This window comes from Gastrolobium bilobum, unplaced genomic scaffold, assembly GCF_033153095.1.
Source record: "Gastrolobium bilobum isolate Gb01-03AN ecotype WA unplaced genomic scaffold, APGP_CSIRO_Gbil_v1 utg6929, whole genome shotgun sequence".
NCBI classification, from domain to species: domain Eukaryota; kingdom Viridiplantae; phylum Streptophyta; class Magnoliopsida; order Fabales; family Fabaceae; genus Gastrolobium; species Gastrolobium bilobum.
The window spans coordinates 142252-164596 of record NW_026896652.1 but is presented as its reverse complement, the minus strand read 5'-3'; the positions used below and the strand labels follow the sequence as shown (position 1 = coordinate 164596).

The 22345-nt window shown below is 38.3% G+C and overlaps 1 protein-coding gene across 1 annotated transcript; it reads right to left on the bottom strand.

Moving 5' to 3' along the window:
- Window positions 1–17265: 17265 nt before the first annotated feature.
- LOC133301283 (beta-glucosidase 12-like) lies at window positions 17266–20348 on the bottom strand. Its single transcript, XM_061500902.1, has 10 exons — window positions 20273–20348; window positions 20033–20110; window positions 19853–19940; window positions 19509–19764; window positions 18683–18798; window positions 18318–18532; window positions 18188–18219; window positions 17735–17837; window positions 17526–17622; window positions 17266–17434 (listed from the first exon to the last, which is right to left on the bottom strand). Exons 1-10 carry the CDS (start codon window positions 20331–20333, stop codon window positions 17266–17268), a joined length of 1215 nt encoding a protein of 404 aa, XP_061356886.1. The 5' UTR covers window positions 20334–20348.
- Window positions 20349–22345: the final 1997 nt, after the last annotated feature.

The following is a 22345-nucleotide window of genomic DNA, read 5'->3' as shown; positions in this document are numbered from 1 at the left end:
CGAATAGTGGAGTTGGGGCTGTACTCTTGCAACAAGACAGACCTATAGCCTTCTTCAGTAAAAAGCTGGGAGTGAAGATGGCTAATTCTTCTACATATGTGCATGAACTATATGCAATCACGGCTGCTGTGAAACGTTGGAGGCAATACTTGTTGGGTTCTATTTTTGTGATCAGGACCGACCATAAGAGCATAAAGGAATTGTTGAATCAGACTATACAGACAAACGAACAACAAAAATACCTCTGTAAGTTACTTGGCTATTCATTCACAATTGAATATAAAAAAGGCAGTAGTAATTTGGTAGCAGATGCCTTGTCAAGATTGCATGAAGATTGCGGTTTGCATACTATGATTTCAGCACCGGTTTTCAACATCCTTGAAGAAATAAGGAAGAAGAATTCCTAGGATCCATATTTGTTGCAATGCCACCAGAGAATTAATACTGATCCTGGAATGGACAGTTGCTTGTCTGTAAAAGAAGGTGTCCTGTTCCATAATAATCGATTTTGTTAAGTCCCACCTCCTCTTTGATTCCTGACTTAATTCATGAAGCTCATGCTTCCCCAATTGGAGGACACGCAGGCGTTTTACGTACGTTTCTAAGGTTGTCCGCCACCTTCTATTGGAGTTCCATGAGAAAAGATGTAAAGAACTTTGTGGCTCAATGCATAATTTGCCAACAAGTGAAGTATGAGACTGCCAAACCAAGTGGGTTATTGCAGCCACTAGCCATGCCAGAATGAGTATTTGAAGATTTGTCAATGGATTTCATTGTCGGATTACCTATGTCTCACGGTTATTCAACCATTGTTGTTATAGTTGATAGGCTGTCAAAGTTTGCTATTTTTGGCAGGCTACCTCACTCATTTACAGCAGCGATGGTGGCCAAGCTCTTTAGTGAGCTAGTAGTTTACACTCATGGTTTCCCACGTTCCATAGTGACTGATCGAGACCCTGTGTTCTTGAGCCAGTTTTGGTCACAGCTATTCAAGTTGAGTGGAACCTCGTTGCACACAAGTTCTGCATATCATCCGCAATCGGATGGTCAAACCGAGGTAACTAACCGATATCTTGAACAATACTTGCGTTCTTTTTTCCATGAAAAACCAAAGAGTTGGACAGAATTCTTGGGATGGGCACAACTTCATTATAATTCAAGTGTGCACTCAAGTATTGGAATGACCCCCTACACTGCTGTATTTGGTAAGCAACCATTGCAGATTCCTCCGTGTCCTAGGGGATTAATAAAGGTGGAGGCAGTTGAGGCCTTATTGGTGCAAAGAGATGAGATCCTCTCACGGCTCAAAGCCCATTTGTTGCAAGCTTGCAACCAAATGAAGATGCAGAGTGATAAACATAGGAATGATCGTTCCTTTGAAGTTGGAGAAATAGTTTGGGTGAAATTGCAACCTTACAGGCAGGTATCAGTTGAAAAGCGTGCTAATCACAAGATTGCCAAACACTATTTTGGACCTTATCCAATCGAAAAGAAGATAGGAAGTGTAGCCTATCGGTTGCAGTTACCTCCTCACTGCCAAATTCACCCTACTTTTCATGTCTCCTTGCTCAAACCATTTCGTGGCAATCTAGATAAGCAACCAGTACCCATTCCAGCATTAACAGAGGACAATAGACCGGTACAAGTGCCACTAGCTGTTTTGGCAGATCGCGTGGTCAATATCAGAGGACATCCTCAGCATCAGTTTCTGATTCAATGGACCAATTCGGTTCCTGAAGATGCTTCTTGGGAAATAGAGGAACACCTACGGCGCTGTTATCCCTCCTTGGACCTTGAGGGCAAGGTCGTGCTTGAAGGGGAAGGGAATGTTACAAGACGAAACTCAACCAGGGAAAGACACCCTTCAGTTAGATTGAAGGGTTATGTAGTTTAGCTTACGATGTGTATGGGACACGTGTAATAAGAATAACATGTTGAAGTGTTAGTGGGACAACTGTATAGATAGTGGGACACTTGTGTAATTTTTGCTTAGTAACTGTAATACGTGGAGGGATTGGAAACTCAGTAGGAACATATATAGTTCTTTGTAACTTTGAGAATGGGTATCAGAAATATACACTTCGTCCCTTTCTTTCTTAAAGCTCTCTGTCTTCTTCTTGTTAGGTCATATCCTAACAGAAAGAGAGATAAGGCATTAAAACAAGAAAATAATAACCGACTAAAATCTTCGTATATGATCTCATAAATCATTACTAATAAACTTATCAATAAAATTAAGTTAAAAAAAAAAACAAATTCAAGCAGAATCAAGTTTATAAAATCTAATTTAAAGACACCCTTAATTAGCCTCTTGCTTGTTTAATTTTTTTATTTTTTTATTTTGCTACAACATTTACCATACTTATTACTTAATCGCATATGATGCCCCCACACACGCACACCCCAAAAATAAAAGGCAATGGAGGTGCCACCTTTGTTGAATATGCGAAGACACGAAGATTTGCGTAGTACCTTGTCACGTGCTTAGCTTTCGTAACTTTCTCTCAGTTCTCAAATATATACAGGGTAAAACACTTCACCTTTAATTGGAGAAGTGATATCTCAACATAATTTATGGGTCCTATCAATTTAAAAATATATATATAAAAAAAAAGGTTTGGCACAGGATGTTATTGTAGAAATGATTTCTATTTTCCTGTTAAAGGACAATTTTAAATCATATATATGGATATTTAATTCTAATCATATAAAAATTATTTAATATAATGAGATGAATTTAATTATGACAATGATTATTTAAAAAGTTTGTGCTAGCTCAAAAGACTAAAATTAACCGTATATTATATAGACTTGTCTCACCTTTTTTTTTTGGTAATCAACTTGTCTCACTTTTTAATATTTCTTAAATATGCCCGATTAATTTAATTTTGAATTTACGCCTCTTTACCCTTTCTAAAAATTGCTACTCTTAAAATTCAAATCTATTAGTCTTTCAACGGGTCAAATCCTGCATCTGGTTATTAAGGGTGTGCATGACAATTATTCTGTTCCCCGACACTGTTTCTGAAAAGAAACAATTCTTTTCTATTTTTGTGCCTTGGAACAGTTTCTGAGAAAAAAAATATGTTTGATAACATGTTCTATTTTTATTCTGAGAATGAGACTTGCTTTATAACACAACAAATAATATAATAAAAAATAATTCCTATTAAGCATAATTTTTTTTCGGATCATCACTTTCCTTTCTATATGGTGTGGTGGTGGCGGCGTGGTGGTGGCGTGGTGGTGGTGGTGGTGGCGGCAGTGGCTATGGCGATGGTGGCGGCATAGTGGTGGCGATGACGATGGTGGTGGTGGTAGTGATGGCAGTGACTGCGACGATGGTGGTGATGGTTGGTGGCGTTGTAGTGGTGGTGGTGATGACATGGTGGTGGTGGTGACGGTAGTGGCTACAACGATGGTGGCGGTGGCGATGCCGTGGTGATGGCAGTGGCTGCAACTGTAGCGATGGTAGTGGTGGTTGGTGACAGTGGTGGAAATGATGGTGGCAATGGCGTGGTGATGACAATGGTGGTGGTCGTGACAGCAGTGACTGCAATGATGGTGGTGGTGGTGATGCTGTTAGCATAGTGATAATGGTGGTGGTGGTGATGGCAGTAGCTGCGGCGGTGGTTGTGACGGTGGTGGTGGTCGTGACAGCAGTGGCTGCGATGATGGCGGTTGGTGACGGTGGTGGTGGTGACGGTGATAGTAGTGGTGGCAGTGGTGGCGATGGGTGGAGGTGGTGGTGGTGGTGGTTGTGGTGATGACAACATTGGTGGTACAACGATGGTGGCGGTGGTCGTGTTGGGATGATGGTTGTGATGATGATAATGATAGTGGTGAAGAGTGATTGAGAAATAAGTGTTTCTCATTTTGTGCCTGAGAACAAAAAAACAGAATTTTTTTATTTTTTTCTGTTTCTCAGCACAAAAAATAAACCGGTTCATCCCAGGAACAAGAAAATAAACCGATTTTACCAAATGAGTTTTCTATCCATTTCTGTTCCTGGAAACAGAAATTAAAAAAAAAATGATTTCGGGAAGGTTGTCATGCACACCCTAAACTTTTGTTATACTTCTAACTTAGCCTTTTAGTGTATTTGTATACCAACGCTCTATGTAAGAAATCTTTGCTCATAACTTAAGAACTAAAGCTACATAAACTTCTAAATTAACTGTAATCAAACCGACACTTCTTTTAATTTAATATTTGTATCTGTACTCCTGAAAATGAACACCATTAGCAACCGTTCGTTAATAAATTTTCTGAAATGTCTATTATTATTTAAATAAGAAATTATAAAAACATAGCATTTTAGAACTAATTTACGAATCTATAGTAATTAATCGCGCCCAAAATTAGCGTGATCGGCCGCGCCCCAATTAGGCGCATCTGATGCTTGGTCGCATCCCATCTGAGTGCAACTCATCCAGTGATAACACATGACAGTCAAAAGTAGACAATTTTACCGTAAAATTTCAGAAGGCCATAACTTTTGACTCGGGTGTCCGAATGAAGTGATTCTTTTTTTTTTTTTACGTAAATTTTTGAGATCTACGCGCTAGCAAATACGCTTAGGGGATTTGGTAAATTTTTTTTCCTAATAAGTGCTTCCTTGTGCCCCGTTTGACACATTTTATCTTTGCGAATGTGAATGATGTTATTTAAGTTGAAGTTTGAGTTGAAGTTCTGTCTCCCACAAACACAGTTTGAATTTGAAACAATAGTGTTATAACCACAAGAGTGTTTAAACCCAGAGGCCCCCGAACCAATAAGATGACCTGCAGGACGTGCCATCGATTTCTTAGCCTAGTTTTCCCACTTTCCTATCTCCTCAATAGTATTACTTCCTTGACTCTTCATCTCTTTCACAAGAACTTCATCATCTATGTCTATTACTATTAGAAATTTGAAAGAGAGAAAATAAGGGGGGAAATTGATTTCATTGAAGAGTGATTAATTTGTACATAAATGAGGCTCTTATATAAATGAGCAAGAAAAGATTCTAGAATATCACAACTAAACTAAATTAAAATATTTATATTTCTAATCCTCCCCCTCAAGGTGGAGAGTGAATAACATGAACACTCTATCTTGGGAAGAAAGAAGACTAAAAAGAAGCTTCACTGAACATAAGCTAGAGAAATTGATAGCACAACAAATCAACTGGAATGACCATTGGTGTAAAGAGATGATAAAGAGATAGTGCTGGAATGAACATCAACTAAGATGTGTTGTAATAGACATTACCAAAGAAAGGGATGAATGGACATCAGCCTGAACATTAATGTTGCAACTCAGATAAAAGCCGACAGAGCCACTATAATTGGGATAATCCGTGGACCAGGCAACAATTGAGATAAATGCTCCAAATGGAAGGCCAAAATAAAGCCAAACAATGGCAAAATCAAATACAAGCCAAATCAGACTTGAATAACACTACAAACATATGTGAGAATAAAATCAAATTGGCCAAATACAAGCCTAATCAGAACAATATGCCAAATAATGGCAAAAATAAGCCACAACTATGTGCGAAAATAAAATCAAATGGCCAGATACAAACCAAACATCAGCAAAACATCCAAAATAGGAATGGCAGTACAAGAAAATTCAGAAAACAAATACATAACCCAAAAATGAAATCTGAACAAAATTGGTTGTAGTTAGAATCCAGCAAACATGAAACTGTAAGAAAGAAAGTCTAAAATATCATGAAATGTTTGCTTTGCATGCGGAGTGAGAAAGAAAAAATGCTTGCATATCGCTCATAAATGTTAACAGTAAAGCAGAGAAATGACTTGTGAAATGAGCCAGAACAAAATTGCATAAACTAAAGTGTAATGGCTTGGTGACATAAATCAGCAAACAATTAGTGTGCAGCAAAGAGATCAACATCCCAGCCATGGAATCAAGGCCAAATAGAAGCCACATAGTAGCAAAGAAATATATCGCCAGAAAACACCATTAATCGCTGAGTCCATAGCGGGAAAGACATAGGAAAACACATTAAAAATGGAAAGAAAGGAAAAACAGAGATGGGAAAAAAATAAAAAAAGTGATACATCTGTTGCAGAAGAACCCAAAAATAACCAAGAAAGACTAGACAGAAAATGATAATTTGAAAGAGATGACTCAGAACAATGAAGAAATCACAGACGTAGGACAATGGAGATGACCCGTAGATCTGGAAAACCATAAAACGAAAAAGAAAATGACACAGATAAAAAAAAAGACCGGACATAAAGACATTGGCAGATGGGGTTCTTGGGAAACACACCACCATGCATGGCAAAAAAAGTCAGAAAAGATGACCGGAATAGGGAAAAAGGCATGAAGGAAAAAGGAAGAACAATGAAGAAAACAAAGGGAAAACCAAGATGACAGAAGCGGAACCTACGTTCACGGAGGATGAAAGATTTCCTCTGATACCTTATTAGATATATGAAAGAGAGAAAATAAGGGAAAAATTGATTTCATTGAAGAGTGATTGATTTGTTCATAAATGAGGCTCTTATATAAAAGAGCAAGAGAAGATTCTAGAATATTACAACTAAACTAAAATAAAATATTTATATCTCTACTAATTACCTCGTTACAACGGTTTCACCAACTTCCATTAACCTGAGCCAGCAATTTGGCACTCCTTTTTCGCCATTGTTAGTCTCTGAACCAATAGTTTTTCCATCAACAAGATTAGTATTTTAGGGCTTTCCGTAAGAAGAAACATTATTGTTGTTGTCCTTTGTTGCCTTATGCATGTGGATGGAGAGGAAACCACTGTGATGATTAGAAACATTCTGAGCAAATAAATGTATGGTTATTTTTTTTTTGAAAAATTTTGGGAGATAAAATGCTCTTGTGGTGGCATCATTGTTGCAAATTTGAATTTTTTTTAACCAAATGTCCTTCATTGAGATGTCATTGCATAAATCTCGAAAAGTTATGTGAAATAAAAAAAATCACTTGTATCTGACACCCGAGTTAAAAGTTATGGCCTTCCGAAGTTTTACAATAAAACTGTTAACTTTTGACTATCACGTATCATTACCCGGTGGTCACGCCAGATTGGGCAGGACCAAGCACCCTAACGCGCCTTATTAGGGTACGACCAATCACGCCTATTTTGGGCATGACTAATTTCTATAGATATGTAAAGTAATTTCAAATTACTATGTTTTGTAGTTTCTTATTTAAATAATAGTATTTTAATTTTTTATGTCTTATTAGTCTTATTAAACCTGCTCTTTCTTTTCCTATGCCAAAAGTGTTGGGATTTTCAAGTGTGATGAGTCTCACATTAGTTTTTAATGAGCTAAGTGAAGTGCATATAAGTGGAAAGACCAATGAACCTAATGCCTTAAGGTTTTGGGTTAAGATGTGGTGTCGAATTCACTTGACATAGTTGGTCTAGCTTAGCCGATTGGTGGTGGTCCCCTGCCATGGGCTCCTCTTGGCCCGCCTGTCAGTGGTATTAGAGCTGGGTTGGGCTCAACTAACTATGTGTTTGGTTAGAATGCGGGTTGAGTACTTTGACTCTTGAGCTCTCGGAGTAGAGGAGGAGTATACCAATGTTGGGTTTCACACTTAAGGGGAGATTTTTGGGATTTTCAAGTGTGATGAGTTCTACATTGATTGTTAATGGGATAAGTGAACTGCATATAAGTAGGAGAACACATGAATCCAATGCCTTAAGGTTTTAGGTTAAGATGTGGTGTCAGACCCACTTGATATAGTTGGTCTAGTTTAGCCCACTGATGGCGGTCCCCTATCATGGGCTCCCCCTAACCCAGTTATTAGAAATATAAGAGCCAGGTTGGGCTCGGGCTAGCCAGGTGTTTAGTTACGAGGCGGGTTGATTGCTTTGGTCCTTGGGTACTCGGAGTAGAGAAAAATCATATCAATGTTGGATTTCACACTTGAGGGGAAGATTGTTAGGATATGCAAGTGTGATGAGTCTCACATTGGTTGATAATAGGCTAAGTCAAGTGTATATAAGTGTGAAGACCAATTAACCCAAAGCCTTAAGGTTTTGGGTTGAGATATGGTATCAGACCCACTTGATATGATGGTATAGCCTTAGCTCATTGGTGGTGGTTCCCCGCTATGGGCTCCTCCTGGACCCGCCTAACAATTGTACCGGAGCTGGTTGGACTCGGGCTAGTGAGGTGTTTGCGTAAGAGGCATGTTGAGTATATTGTGCCTGGGTACTAAGTTGAGGGAGAGCATATCAATGTTGGATTTCACACTTGAGGGGGAGATTGCTAGAATATTCAAATGTGATGAGTCCCACATTGGTTGGTAATGGGCTAAGTGAAGTGTATATAAGTGGGTGAACCTACGTATTCAATGTCTTATGATTTTGGGTTGAGATATGCTGTCAGTTCCACTTGGTGTGATTGGTCTACTTATGAAAAGTTGCAGAGAAAGATTGCGGAGGAACAAAGTTTCAAGTTGCAGCACCATATGCATATAAATAAGGCTTTGCACTTGACTTTTATCATTCCAAGTTCAAGATAAAGTGTTTTTTTTTATGTTGTGACTTAGAGAGAAACACCAAGTATCTTTTTAATGTTATTTTGAGCAAGGTGTATTTTCTTAATATAAGATAGAGTGATATAATTCTTTTGTTGTATTTAAAGAGAGGTTATAATTTCTTTCACATAGTGAAAATTTTCTTTGATCTTACCTGTAACACCCTTTTTATACCCGATTTGTTAATATGTTATCGTATTAAGTCATGCATAATTAAATTTGCAGATTAACTTTTTACTTTCAATTATGACGTCATTAATATTACCAAGTTGAATTACTTAATTCATTTCAAAATATTGCCTGTATGTAAATGCAAAGACAGATATCTATACTGAATAACCTCATTTCATAAATAAGTGAGTATCTAAAATCACGATCTACAACACGTAGCCCGGACATAATTTTGATACATTAATACAACTCGAATCTAAAGTAAAACATAGTCAAGTCAAAGCGACATGGACAATCTCCATGCTCACCAAATAAGACAACAAAGCCAACCATAGTCTCAAATCAATAACATAACATGAAGCTAAAAACATAATAGCAACATAAGCAGCATATAAATCAGCTAAGCTCCGGCCTCCTGCCGCTAGAGGTATCAACCCCCGCATTACCTGAACCTGAAATATGTGCCCCAAACGTGGGTGAGATCTCTAAACAGAAATCTCAGTAAGACAAGGGGTCCTCAAGGATCTTCCACCCCAAGCTCACTTACATGTGCAATATAAGTTCAAAAGCAGTTTAACAGTATCAGTTCCAAAACCCAATGCAGTGCAACAGATAATCATGCCATGTGTGTCATAACTATTATACTGGCCGGAGAAGTGCAGGAATACGTCTATTACCCACACAGTACGCGCCCATGTCGTACCTGCCCACAGGATCACATCCCGTCTAGGCGAAGACCACATGCATATCATAAAGGCACTCGCATATACAACTCAATAGCATTTCAACAAAACAATACATGAAAACAACATCATGCATATAACCATCCCCCATGGGACATGGTGGAACCAACAATGGCTAAACCGAGGACACGAAAGCTTACCTTGCAAGCTAACTATCCAAGCCAAGAGTCCACACAAGCTAAAAGTCCACACACAGCTGAATCACAATCTGTTTTGGACCAGTAATCAAATCAATATTCAAACACAACAAGCATAAGACATAAAGACAACACATCTCCTTTACGTTTCAAGTCTTTAGGCTTCTCACAAAGCCATAAGCCCTTAACCCCTTAGGTTCTGACTTAGATTAAGTAATACAGAAGTTCAACTTCATCAATCTAGAGTCCACAAACCCATAACTCAGTTTTGTATGAACAGTACCGTTACTGTTCTCGAAAACCCAGAATATCCGGATATATGTCGGGGTCATATCCGGATATCCATATTCGGATATCACAAGATTCCATATCCGGATATCCGGATATTTCGCGACAGAATGCAGTTTCTGTATTTCGCGAGATATCACTTCCAATGTTGGGTTTTTAACCAATTACTACGTCCAAACATGCATTTTTATTCTCTTTTAAGTTCATATACAGGTTGGTTACTTGTTTAACTCATTAACATGCCAAGACTCAACCTTTAAACCAAGAAAACTCATGATCAAGGTAGGTAAACTTACCCAAGGCTTAGAACAGAGCAACAATGGCTCATAGAGCTCATCAATCAGCCCTCAAGGTTCTGTTTCCACAAGGACCCGAAAATGACAAGCAAGCAAGGTTCTTTCTCACCAAAGGTGTCTTCTTGAAGCTTAAACTACCACAAGAATGGCTTTCACACCACAAAGCCCAAGAGGTCAGCCCCAACACGCACTCACACAGACCCACCAACTCAGAAATAGAGTGTTTCCTCACTCACCATACAAGCTCTCTCTCACACACAAGGTATTTGGTGAAGAAGCAAAGACCAAAGGTGCTCATTTTGGCTCACAAGAGGTGGAGGAAGAAGGTGACAAGGTGGCTGATGGAGTTTCAGCAAAGTAGGCACGTAAGGAGTATGAAAAATGCCCTAGGAATCTGTGCCATCAAGTATATATAGACGGTTTAAGTTAAAACACATTGTATTAGCATTAATTGCTACGCTTAGCTTTTTAATCCCAAACTTAGGATTCTGAACCTACTCATTTTCTAAGATTTGTCATATTTTTATTTTATTTTTCGCAGCACCTTTCCAGTACGCGCTTTTACATAGCCAGTGTCAGTTCTGGCACCAGTTCTCATTATTTCGACTTGAAACTTGTTTTACTAGTCCTATATATTATTCTAGTGACATATACACACTTTTCTTAATTTTTCGGGATACTTCATCGGTACGCATTTATACCGTGGAGCAGAACCGGTATCTGCACTTTTCATCAGAAAAGCGACTTTCAGCTTTCTTAATCACTTACTATAATTATTAGGGTCGATTATGGAATTATTTCCTAATTCTCATATTTATTTAATTAATTTCTTAAATTAACGGTGCAGGTTCTTACATTCACCCCACATTTTTAAGGATTTTGTCCTCAAAATCAGAAACATACTTGTCTCGAAAGTCGGGGTATTGCCAGAGAAGCTCGTCCCCTCGCTCCCAGGTACACTCCTCAAGAGTTCTTCCAGTCCACTGTACTTTGACCATCGAAATGATCTTGCTCCTCAGCTGCTTCTCGCCACGATCGAGAATCTTGAGTGGTCCGACGGGAGTTTTCAAGTTCTCCCGAACTTCCACATCATCAGGTTGCACCACGTGCGAAGGATCTGCTATGTACTTCCGAAGCTGAAACACATGAAACACGTCGTGGATGTTGGCCAAGTTCGGAGGCAAGGCAAGCCGGTAGGTAACAGGTCCTACTCTACCAAGGATCTGGTATGGCCCAATGAATCGCGGGCTCAGCTTCCTCACTCCGAGGTCCCGACCAACACCGGTGACGAGTGAAAGTCTCACAAACACGTGCTCACCCTCACTGAACTCCAGTGGGCGATGCTTGACATCGTAATAACTCTTTTGGCGATTTTGCGCCTGCTTCAGCTTCTCTCTGATCAACTGGATCTGCTGGGTAGTATCTTGGACAAAGTCTAAGCCAAACAACTCCTTATCTCCAACCTCAGACCAGCAGGTAGGAGTCCAACACCTCCTACCATACAACGCCTCGTAGGGTGTCATGCCCAAGCTAGCATGGAAACTGTTGTTGTAAGAAAATTCTACCAATGGCAGGTACCTATCCCTTGCTGAACCCTATTCCAAAGTGCAAGCCCTCAATATGTCCTCCAATGTCTGGATGGTCCGCTCGGTCTATCCGTTAGTCTGAGGGTGATAAGCGGTACTCAATCTCAACTGCGTACCAAAAGCTTCCTGCAGTGCCTCCCAGAACCGAGATGTGAACTTCGGGTCCTTATCACTGATGATACTCTCGGGCACCCCGTGAAGCCCCGTGATCTCCCGAACATAAAGTCGGGCCAACTGCTCAGTAGTGAAGCTCACCTTCAATCTGTCCACAATGACCCAAATAGAGTCACAACCAGCCTGAGTCTTCGGCAACCCACAACGAAGTCTATGGAAATGCTCTCCCATTTCCATTCTAGAATCTCAAGAGGTTGAAGTTTACCAGACGGCTTCTAGTGTTCTATCTTCACCTTCTGGCAAACTAAGCACTTGGACACATAGATAGCTATGTCCTTCTTCATGCCCGGCCACCAATAATTCCTCTTCAAGTCCTGGTCATCTTTGTAGCACCAGGGTGGATAGTAAACTGGCCCTTATGAGCCTCTGTCATCACCTCCTCAGTCAAAGGACCTCGAGGAACCACAATCCTCTTCTGGAAAGTCAACAGACCATCCTCATTCCAAAACACGTCGTCCTGGTTCCTTACGTAATCTAGGCACTCTCTCTGCACTTGCACCTCTTTGATCTTTTCCATGAGCTCAATTCCAACTTGCACGGTTTTCATCTCGAGAAGTGCACCCCCAATAAAGAGGTCACTAACAGTTCTCGAGACTTCCCAATATAAACAGAATCGTCATTCGATTCTCTGGGATCACCAGTCACTCTATCAATAGAGGTGACCTTACCCCACAAACTCTATTCCTCACAATAACTTGGGTGAGTTTAAGTCCTATTCCATGACTCTACCTCGACTTGACTTACAATTTCTATAATTCATACTTTCAAATAACATCATATTACTTTCGCAGTACAAAATTATATTCATTTCAGTCAATACATGTTAATAGATATACCAATCCACATAGTAACGTACCTTGGTTCACGTACACCTGCAAAATTTTTCAAATCAAATAACATAATAAATAAATACTCTATGCAACATCATACCTCAATCTCCATGGCATTTGCAAAATCGAAAGTCAATAAAGGATGGTACAACATCGATGTATTAACACAGTTCATGGCATTTACTTCATGCTTAGTACTATTCGTGGTGTTCACACGCAATCTACATATGAAGCAGATCAATAATTAACATACGAACCTCGAGTCATGGAGACCACTCAACCCAAAAACTCCTTGTACATGCACTAGACTCGCGTATACAAGATCGCGCATGGCTTTGCCATTAAGTCCAAGTGTTACGCACTTAATTTTTTTTTTCTTGAAGAGAATTTTCCATTCTCAAACAAGGAACCATCACAATAATGTAATGGCATAAGGCATCTTACCTTACAACAAAAATGACCGGTGCTCCCCATGGAGACACGCTCATTCGAATGAAGTCTTTCGCCAAAAGATCTCCAATGAGCTTCTTTAGCTCAGCCAACTTCGGTGGCGACATCCGATATGAAGCTAATGAAATAGGCCCCACACCAGGCAACAATTCTATGGAGAATTCTATCTCTCACTGTGGCAGAAAATCAGGAATCTCCTCAGGAAATACTTCGAGGAATCCCTTCACCACAGGAATGCCAGCGATATCCTCATAAGACCCACACACCAAACCTCCCAACATGACATAACCGAATGTCCCTGCTCGCAAGGCTCTCCTAGCCTATAGCAATGAAATAAAAGGCGAGTAACTGGTTGTGGAATCATCCGGAGACATCACAACTCGCTTGGCGCAACAGTCAATCTTCACACAATTTCTGGACAACCAATCCATGCCCAGAATAATCATCAGATTGGCCATCGACAATCCAATTAGATCTATCGAGTAATCTCATCCATCCCACTGAAACACGACATCTCGATGAAAAGTGGTAGAATCACACTTTTCTTCGGTGGCGGTGGTCACCCGCAACAGTGGAGAAAGCACAGACATGGGCAACTCAAGCTCCACAGCAATCGGGGTAGCGATGAAGGAATGCGTAGCCCCAGAGTCAAACAAGACATCAACAGAAGATCCACCAATGGAGACAGTACCTCTGACAAGGCTCGGAGCGTGGTCCGACTGCTGGCGATCCAGTGTATAAACACGCCCAGTGGCAGTGGCACAACAGGTGCCGCTGTAGGTTGAAGGGGAACCATATGAAATGGAACTGCCTGTATCGCCGCTATAATGACCCTAACTGGTAAATCTTAATTAGAGATTTAATTTAAGGATTTAAATGTCATAATTAGATTCAGAGTGTGATTTCGAGTATTTTGACTGTAATCATGACTAGGTTATGAACAATGCGTTCTGTCAGGTGATCTGCATTCTTGTGAATTAACCGATAGAGCTAAAATGAGTAAAATTATTTTAGAGACATAATTTGACAATTCTGACGCCAAATATGAGTTCAGAATAAAAAATTGTATAGTCTGGCACTTTCCTTGAAAATCACGTGAATAGTGTTTTCTACCCGGTATTTGCTACTGCTGTTAAGCAACCGGTAGCGTTCAGAAACAAATAATTGATGAAATAAGAATAAGAAAGTCCAATATATGCCTTACAAGTTAAAATAGGCCCAATAATGATACCAACATATAAATCAGCTAAGCTCCAGCCTCCTGCTGCTAGAGGTATCAACCCCTGCATTACCTGAACTTGAAATATGTGCCCCAAACGTGGGGTGAGATCTCTAAATAGAAATATCAGTAAGACAAGGGGTCCTCAATGATCTTCCACCCCAAGCTCACTTACATGTGCAATATAAGTTCAAAAGCAGTTTAACAGTATCAGTTCCAAAACCCAATGCAGTGCAATAGATATTCATGTCATGTGTGTCATAACTATTCTACTGGCCAGAGAAGTGCAGGAATACGTCTATTATCCACACAGTACGCGCCCATGCCGTACCTTCCCACAGGATCACATCTCGTCTAGGCGAAAACCACATGCATATCATAAAGGCACTCGCATATACAACTCAATAGCATTTCAACAAAACAATACATGAAAATAACATCATGCATATAACCATCCCCCCATGGGACATGGTGGAACCAACAATGGCTAAACCGAGGACACGAAAGCTTACCTTGCAAGCTAACTATCCAAGCCAAGAGTCCACATAAGCTTAAAGTCCACACACAGCAGAATCACAATCTGTTTTGGACCAGTAATCAAATCAATATTCAAACACAACAAGCATAAGACATAAAGACAACGCCTTTCCTTTACGTTTCAAGTCTTTAGACTTCTCACAAAGTCATAAGCCCTTAACCCCTTAGGTTCTGACTTATATTAAGTAATACAGAAGTTCAACTTTATCAATCTAGGGTCCACAAACCTATAACTCAGTTCTGTATGAACAGTACCGTTACTGTTCTCGAAAACCCAAAATATCCGGATATATGTCGGGGTCATATCCGGATATCCATATTCGGATATCACAAGACCCCATATCCGGATATCAATATCCGGATATTTCGCGACAGAATGCAGTTTCTGCATTTCGCGAGATATCACTTCCAAGGTTGGGTTTTTAACCAATTACTACGTCCAAGCATGCATTTTTATTCTCTTTTAAGTTCATATACAGGTTGGTTACTTGTTTAACTCATTAACATGCCAAGACTCAACCTTTAAACCAAGAAAACTCATGATCAAGGTAGGTGAACTTACCCAAGGCTTAGAACAGAGCAACAATGGCTCATAGAGTGTCAATCAGCCCTTAAGGTTTTATTTCCACAAGGACACAAAAATGACAAGCAAGCAAGGTTCTTTCTCACCAAAGGTGGCTTCTTGAAGTTCAAACCACCACAAGAATGTCTCTCACACCACAAAGCCAAAGAGGTCAGCCCCAACACGCACTTACACAGACCCACCAACTCAGAAATGAAGTGTTTCCTCACTCACCATGCAAGCTCTCACACACAAGGTATTTGGTGAAGAAGCAAAGACCAAAGGTGCTCACTTTGGCTCAGAAGAGGTGGAGGAAGAAGGTGACAAGGTGGCTGATGGAGTTTCAGCAAAGGAGGCACATAGGGAGTATGAAAAATGCCCTAGGAATCTGTGTCATCAAGTATATATAGGCGGTTTAAGTTAAAACACAATGTATTAGCTCTAATTGTTACGCTTAACATTTTAATCCCAAATTTAGGATTCTGAACCTACTCATTTTTCTAAGATTTTTCATATTTTTATTTTATTTTTCGCAGCACCTTTCCAGTACGCGCTTTTACATAGTCAGTGTCAGTTCTGGCACCAGTTATCATTATTTCGACTTGAAACTTGTTTTACTAGTCCTATATATTATTCTAGTGACATATACACACTTTTCATAATTTTCCAGGATACTTCATCGGTACGCATTTATACTGTGGAGCAGAACCGATATCTGCTCTTTTCATCAGAAAAATGACTTTCAGCATTCTTAATCACTTACTATAATTATTTAAGCCTTCTCATAATTATAAGGGTCAATTATGGAATTATTTCCTAATTTTCATATTTATTTAATTAATTTCCTAAATTAACGGTGCGGGTTCTTACATTACTTGTATTTTTTTCAATTGGATTTTCCATGTAAATCTTGTGTGTCACTTCAAATGGGTATTCGTTGATTTCTTGATCGGTGGAATTAAGATTGTAAAGAACCAATTCAAATCAAAAGCTTAGACTTTTGGCTGAGAGTCTTTTTAATGATTTATATTATTCTCTCAACACACTCTTCGCACAAGAGCCTATTGGGCTTGAAGAGTGAATAATGCATAGGCCCATTTACATGTGCTAAAAAATTCTATAAGACTTAATTAATTATTAATTAAATGAGGTGCTGTGAGGATCGAACCATGACACCAAGCTCTGGTACCATATAAAGAACCAATTTAACTCAAAAGTTTATATTATTCTCTTAACAAAATGAAAGTTAATTATACCGTTGGTGTTTAGAAAAGTAAGTGGTTCAACAAGTGATTATTTAGTTAGTTACCATTACAATTGCACGAAGAGACTCCCACTTACATTTACATGGCCAATTGGTGTGATTAAAGTGTCTTGAAATTACTGTTTGTCTCGATTCTATTTTATCTGTACGATCATCTGTTACCTAACAAGTTGAACCAATTACCAAGTCATCAACCCATCCGAGTTTAACATTATTGATGGCAATAGTAGGCTGACAAATGATAGAGCCATATAAGGAAATGTTATTCATTTGTTTGGCGTTGCAGCAAACTGCAGTACTGATATCGATGCTAATGCGAGAACAGATAAATCCTTCATGTTGGGAACACTAATGAGGTGAAAGATCTAGTACAATAGCTAATTTAAGAAATAGTAGGATTCAACATTTGGTTACTTTTACCAAGTATCTTTGCTACTAAAATGTTCAAGAGTAGCATAAGATAAATTCCATCAAATCTGGAGAAACTTTTTGAACCACTCAGCTGATTTCTTAGGATATCTTCTCAATCCATTCTCATAATCAACATAAACAATTCCAAATCGAACAGTATACCCATCTGTCCATTCAAAGTTGTCCAACAATGACCATGCAAAGTAGCCTTTGACATTGACACCATTCCTGCAAATTCAATTTGTTTTAGTTTAAATCACAAATTCCTAAAACAAAGGCATAGACTAACTAAATGTGGAACACTGCATAAGAAACTCACTGTATGGCACTAAGAACATAGGAAAGATGGTTACTGATATAGTCTATTCTCATGTTGTCCTCAAGTGATTTTGTACTGTCATTAAGTTCATCAACCCCTGTGTTTGTTGGAGACATTTGATATGTGAAGATGAAAACATAAACATTGTTTGGTAAAAGAGATGGTAGCTTGGCTGAATTATAGACAAACTCTTATTGGTAGAAACTTACCATTTTCTGTTATGTAAATGACTGGATTGTTAAACTTTTCCTTCGTGTAGAGTAAAAGATCTTGAATTCCTCTAGGGTAGATGTATAACCAGTCTGAGGCAGCCTGAAAATTTCACTCTTTCTCAAATGAATTGCTTTCTGAAAAATTCACTTATTTTTGTGGAAGGTAAATATTGACAATGAAGCCAAACCTATTTTTGCTTAGTTTTCTAGCTAAACAAAGGGCCGACCCAGTTCAAACCCACTGCGTGAGTGTTTGGGGAAGGGCAAATACAAATCAAGCCTTACCCTTGCTTTGCAAGGAGGCCGAGTCGAACCCAGGACCTTGGACACCACAGCAAGCAAGCTTACCACTGAGCCAAGCCGGCCCTTCAGTTTTCTAGCTAAACAATGAAATTAAAATTCTATTATTAACTGAATGTGTTTAGCAGTTATCCCAAAATATGCATTTACCTTTGGACCAATCTGAACTCCATCTCTCGTTGCTGATGCAACAATTAAGATCTCAAGTAAGCAAATGCATTCTAAATATAAGAAAGATCAAACTGAAACCAAAAAATATATTTCACTTATTGTGTCTTACTTGTGAGAATAGCACAAGCATCTGAAAAAATAGTTTGGTTTTCACTTGTACAAGGGACATTGGATGCATAATTTGCGGTGTAATAGTTAAGTCCTATGAAATCAAAAGATCCTTTAACCATCAAGGACTGCTCCCTTGAAAACTTTGGCAATCTTCCACCAGCATTATCAACCATTTCAGCAGGGTATGATCCAGAATTCAGTGGCTCCATAAACCTCGGAAGTCAGGAAATAATTTGAGTTAGGTCCGTTTATCCATTAGGCATGTTACAAGAAAAATATTATGATGTATTATATTAAGTCCACATAAACCATAACCACCGCAATTAATGTGAAGCCAAAAGAAGAATAAGTAGGAAAAATTACCAGTCATATAGGAAAGCAAGGGCCCTAGATGCTGCTTCTATATCTGCCTTTGACTGGGAAAGTGGCACTACCCATGGAGAGTTCAATGTTATCCCAATTTGTGCCTTTTGATAATTCTAAATGAAATAAAGCCACTCTTAGTTAAATTTATCTCTACCAATTTACCAACAACTAATTTGATGACTCTCCCTTCAGTTTGTTCTAATCTGTAGTGCATTACAAATATGGTTTATGTTGGAAAGCAATCTCATGATCATGTCATGTGAACAATCTCAATCATTTATTGACATATCAACAGACACAATTTTGATAGCAAAGCTCGTAAAACAAAAAAGAGAAAATAGCTATTTTAATTACTAACCGTTGATCTATTAATGAATGGTTGAAATATACTCTTGAGATATATAAAACCATTAATTTAACTTCACCCACCAACTTAAGTTTTTGGGTTGAATTAGTTCTTTACATGGTATCAGAGTCTCGTGTCCCGGGTTCAATCCTCGCCGCCCCCCACTTTCTTTCAAGTGGAATTTATTTGTTCGCACAGGTAGATGGGCCTGTGCATTGTCCACACTTCGAGCCCAATGGGCTCTCTTGTGAGGGGACGTGTTGAGATATATAAAACCATTAATTTAACCTCACCCACTAGCTTAAGTTTTTGGGTTGAATTGGTTCTTTACATATACCATCTTGAAAATTATGGGGGTTGTAGTTAATTTTTCCTTTTTCAGCTTTCTGTTTGGCTATATATTGTGCACTGGTTGTTTGAATAAAATCAAAAGACTCAATATATTCTCCATACTCTAATTATAGTTTATGTAGTAACCTGGTACTTGTTCCTATAGACTTTGACAGCAGCTGCATGAGCAAGAATCTGGTGGTGAGTGACCATGTAGGGCTCAGTACTTGAATCCCCTGCACTGCAGTTCAAAGGCAACCACTTGGAGCATCTTCCTGGTGCAAATAATCCATTTGCATAACCCTGAGTAGTGAAGGTGAGTGGCTCATTTAAAGTAATCCAGTGCTTAACTCTATCACCAAATTCTCTGTAGCACAGCTCAGCATAGTCTGCAAAGTCCTTCCTGATGACAGATTTTACATCATTTGCATGGGAATTAAGGGGAGCCTATGTGTATATTATTTATAAGGTTTGATAAGAAAACTACTCACACAATACTTTGGCTCAGAAAACCACCATATTCATCTTCAAGGGCTTGAGGGAGATCCCAATGAAATAGAGTTACAAAGGGCTGCAAACCTGTGGTTATAGGATAGACAAGTCCTTTGTCAACAGTGAGAAAATATTGGACTTGGGTTGCATATATATGCAACAGAAAGATTGAAACATACCATTTGTTAGGATTTCATTGATAAGATTGTTGTAATATGTGATGCCTTCTCTGTTTACCCCTCCCCTCAAGTTTCCACCTAGACCAAGTATATGACCAATGTTAAATCATTTTTATGTCAATTTATGGTCCACGTTCATACAAAATATACTCATTAATATGTAAGTTATATGTTATCATAACTAGAAAGCAATTAAATTGAGGATCAGAAGAGTAAATGGTGTTGAATATTCCTCCTCACCAGGTAGAACCCTGGACCATGAGATGGAGAATCTGTATGCATCAAATCCTATGTCCTTCATTATACTCACATCTTCCTGCCAAATTGTTTCCTCAAACATTTCAGAGAAATAGTGAACATTAAACATCATTCAGAAAAAAAATAAATAAATAAATATTTCATATACTTGTTTAAAAGAATGAGAAGTGCCTTATAGCGATGGTAATAATCAACAGCAAGGACTCCACTACTGTGGTCCTTTATCTTATCTGATGAAAAATTCAGACATAAGTGCTTTTCAAATTTTCAAACTAATAGCCACTTGAAATTTTATTTGGTATCATAGTTGATAAGGTGATGCCAAAACCAAGTTAAAATGCTAAGAACTTAATCAGGTAAAGAATAAAAGCACTAAAAATTTAGAACCTAAGTATGGACCTGTGCAAAGTTTCGTTAATTTCTTAACTATTATATTGCTTGTTTCGTTGCTTCATTTAACAATGCAGCACCATGAAGTTTGTTTATTGGTTAGCAGCACCTTCTTTCTTCAATTCGAATATTCAGTAGGTAACATGAGCTCCAGAAAACAATGTAAGACAATTGTAAAACAATCATTTCACATAAAAGCTTAAGCTGGTAAACGATGGCTTTCAATGGTTTTTTTATTATATCTTTCTAACACATCCTCTCTCTCACTCAAGAGCCTTTAGACTTAAAGCGTTTGTGCTGTCTTAATTCTACTAAAAAGTAGGGAGCCGTAAAAATCGAACTAATGACCATTTAGCCACGGAGACCATGATACCATGTAAAACAACCATTTTACCTAAAAACTTAAGCTAATAAGTAATGACTCTCAATAGTTTTATTTTATATCTCTCTAACAACAATCTTCCCAAAAACTAAATCATTTGTCTAAGATGATCAAAGCCCAAGTTCAATTTAAATAAGAAAACTTGTAATTTTACATCCTAATGGAATAAATTCCTTGCTCTCAGCAATGAGAAAAGAGAAATAGGGAGCAGTGGTAGTTTACACAAGTCATAAGAGGACTACTAACTTTGAGAAACTCAGAACAAGAAGAAGCAAAAAGAAAAGAAATATAATGGATGATGGCCACCATTGTTAAGGTGAAAATGAGCCAAGTGTGACAGGTAGCATTAATCCAAATTTAGAAAGTGATAGGGGAACCTCTTTACCTGGATGTCTCTGAGTGAAAGTGTCCCATATACTTAGTCCCTTGCCCCCTTCGTTTGCTGCACCTTCATACTTGACACACCATCCAATCACATAAGAAATAAATCAAATATTTAACTTTTTTGGTTTTCCACCATAAAATGTTCTGTTACAAGATAGCTAGACAAAACATAAACCTGGTAAGAAGATGATGCTGTCCCAAATAAGAAATCCACAGGAAAATTGCTACGGTTAAGAGAATCCACTAACTCAACCAGCAAAATGAAGAAAAACACTATAAATGAAAAGCCTTCAGCTCTCATGGTCTCTCTTTCTGACTCTTTTAACATAAATTGATTGTGAAATGATCCACCCTTATATATATAGGTCATAGCACATTATTGAATGAAACATTTTTTAAACGTAAAAAATATAATGCTTCACTAGTGAAAATCCATATTCTATATCTTGCAAGGTTCAATTACTAGAAGAAAAAAAAAAAAAAATTGGAACTAGCTACCTCTGATCTATTTCACTTTGCCTTTTCTCATGTTCTTTTTCCTCACTCCTATTTGTAGGTGGACATGCTTTGAAAGGGCTAATGTTTCGAAACATCAATTATACAATGACCAACAATATGAAAGGATAAAAAAACATAAACTAAAATAAAAATGCCAGATTAATTTAGTTTAATATGGAAGATTTCGTGAAACTAAGTTATTTATAAGAAAAATATATATAAATTTTTTAAATGAAAACCTTAACTTGTTTGCACCTATGAAATTAATTTTTTTAAATGAAAACCTTAACTTGTTTGCACCTATGAAATTAATAATGACTTGGAATGCTCTACATTGCCCTTTTACAGTTTGATAATATCTTAGCGGAGAAGGTTATAGTTAATACCTCTTTTTCTTACTA

What these genes read in the sequence shown, in the direction of transcription:
- LOC133301283 (XM_061500902.1), bottom strand. Translation starts at nt 20,333, where the DNA reads ATGAAGGACATAGGATTTGATGCATACAGATTCTCCATCTCATGGTCC. An exon ending in TCTATAGGAACAAGTACCAG is followed by an intron (nt 18,799 to 19,508) that starts GTTACTACATAA and finishes TATTTCATTTAG; the next exon opens with AATTATCAAAAGGCACAAAT. An exon ending in CATTTACATAACAGAAAATG is followed by an intron (nt 17,623 to 17,734) that starts GTAAGTTTCTAC and finishes CAACAAACACAG; the next exon opens with GGGTTGATGAACTTAATGAC.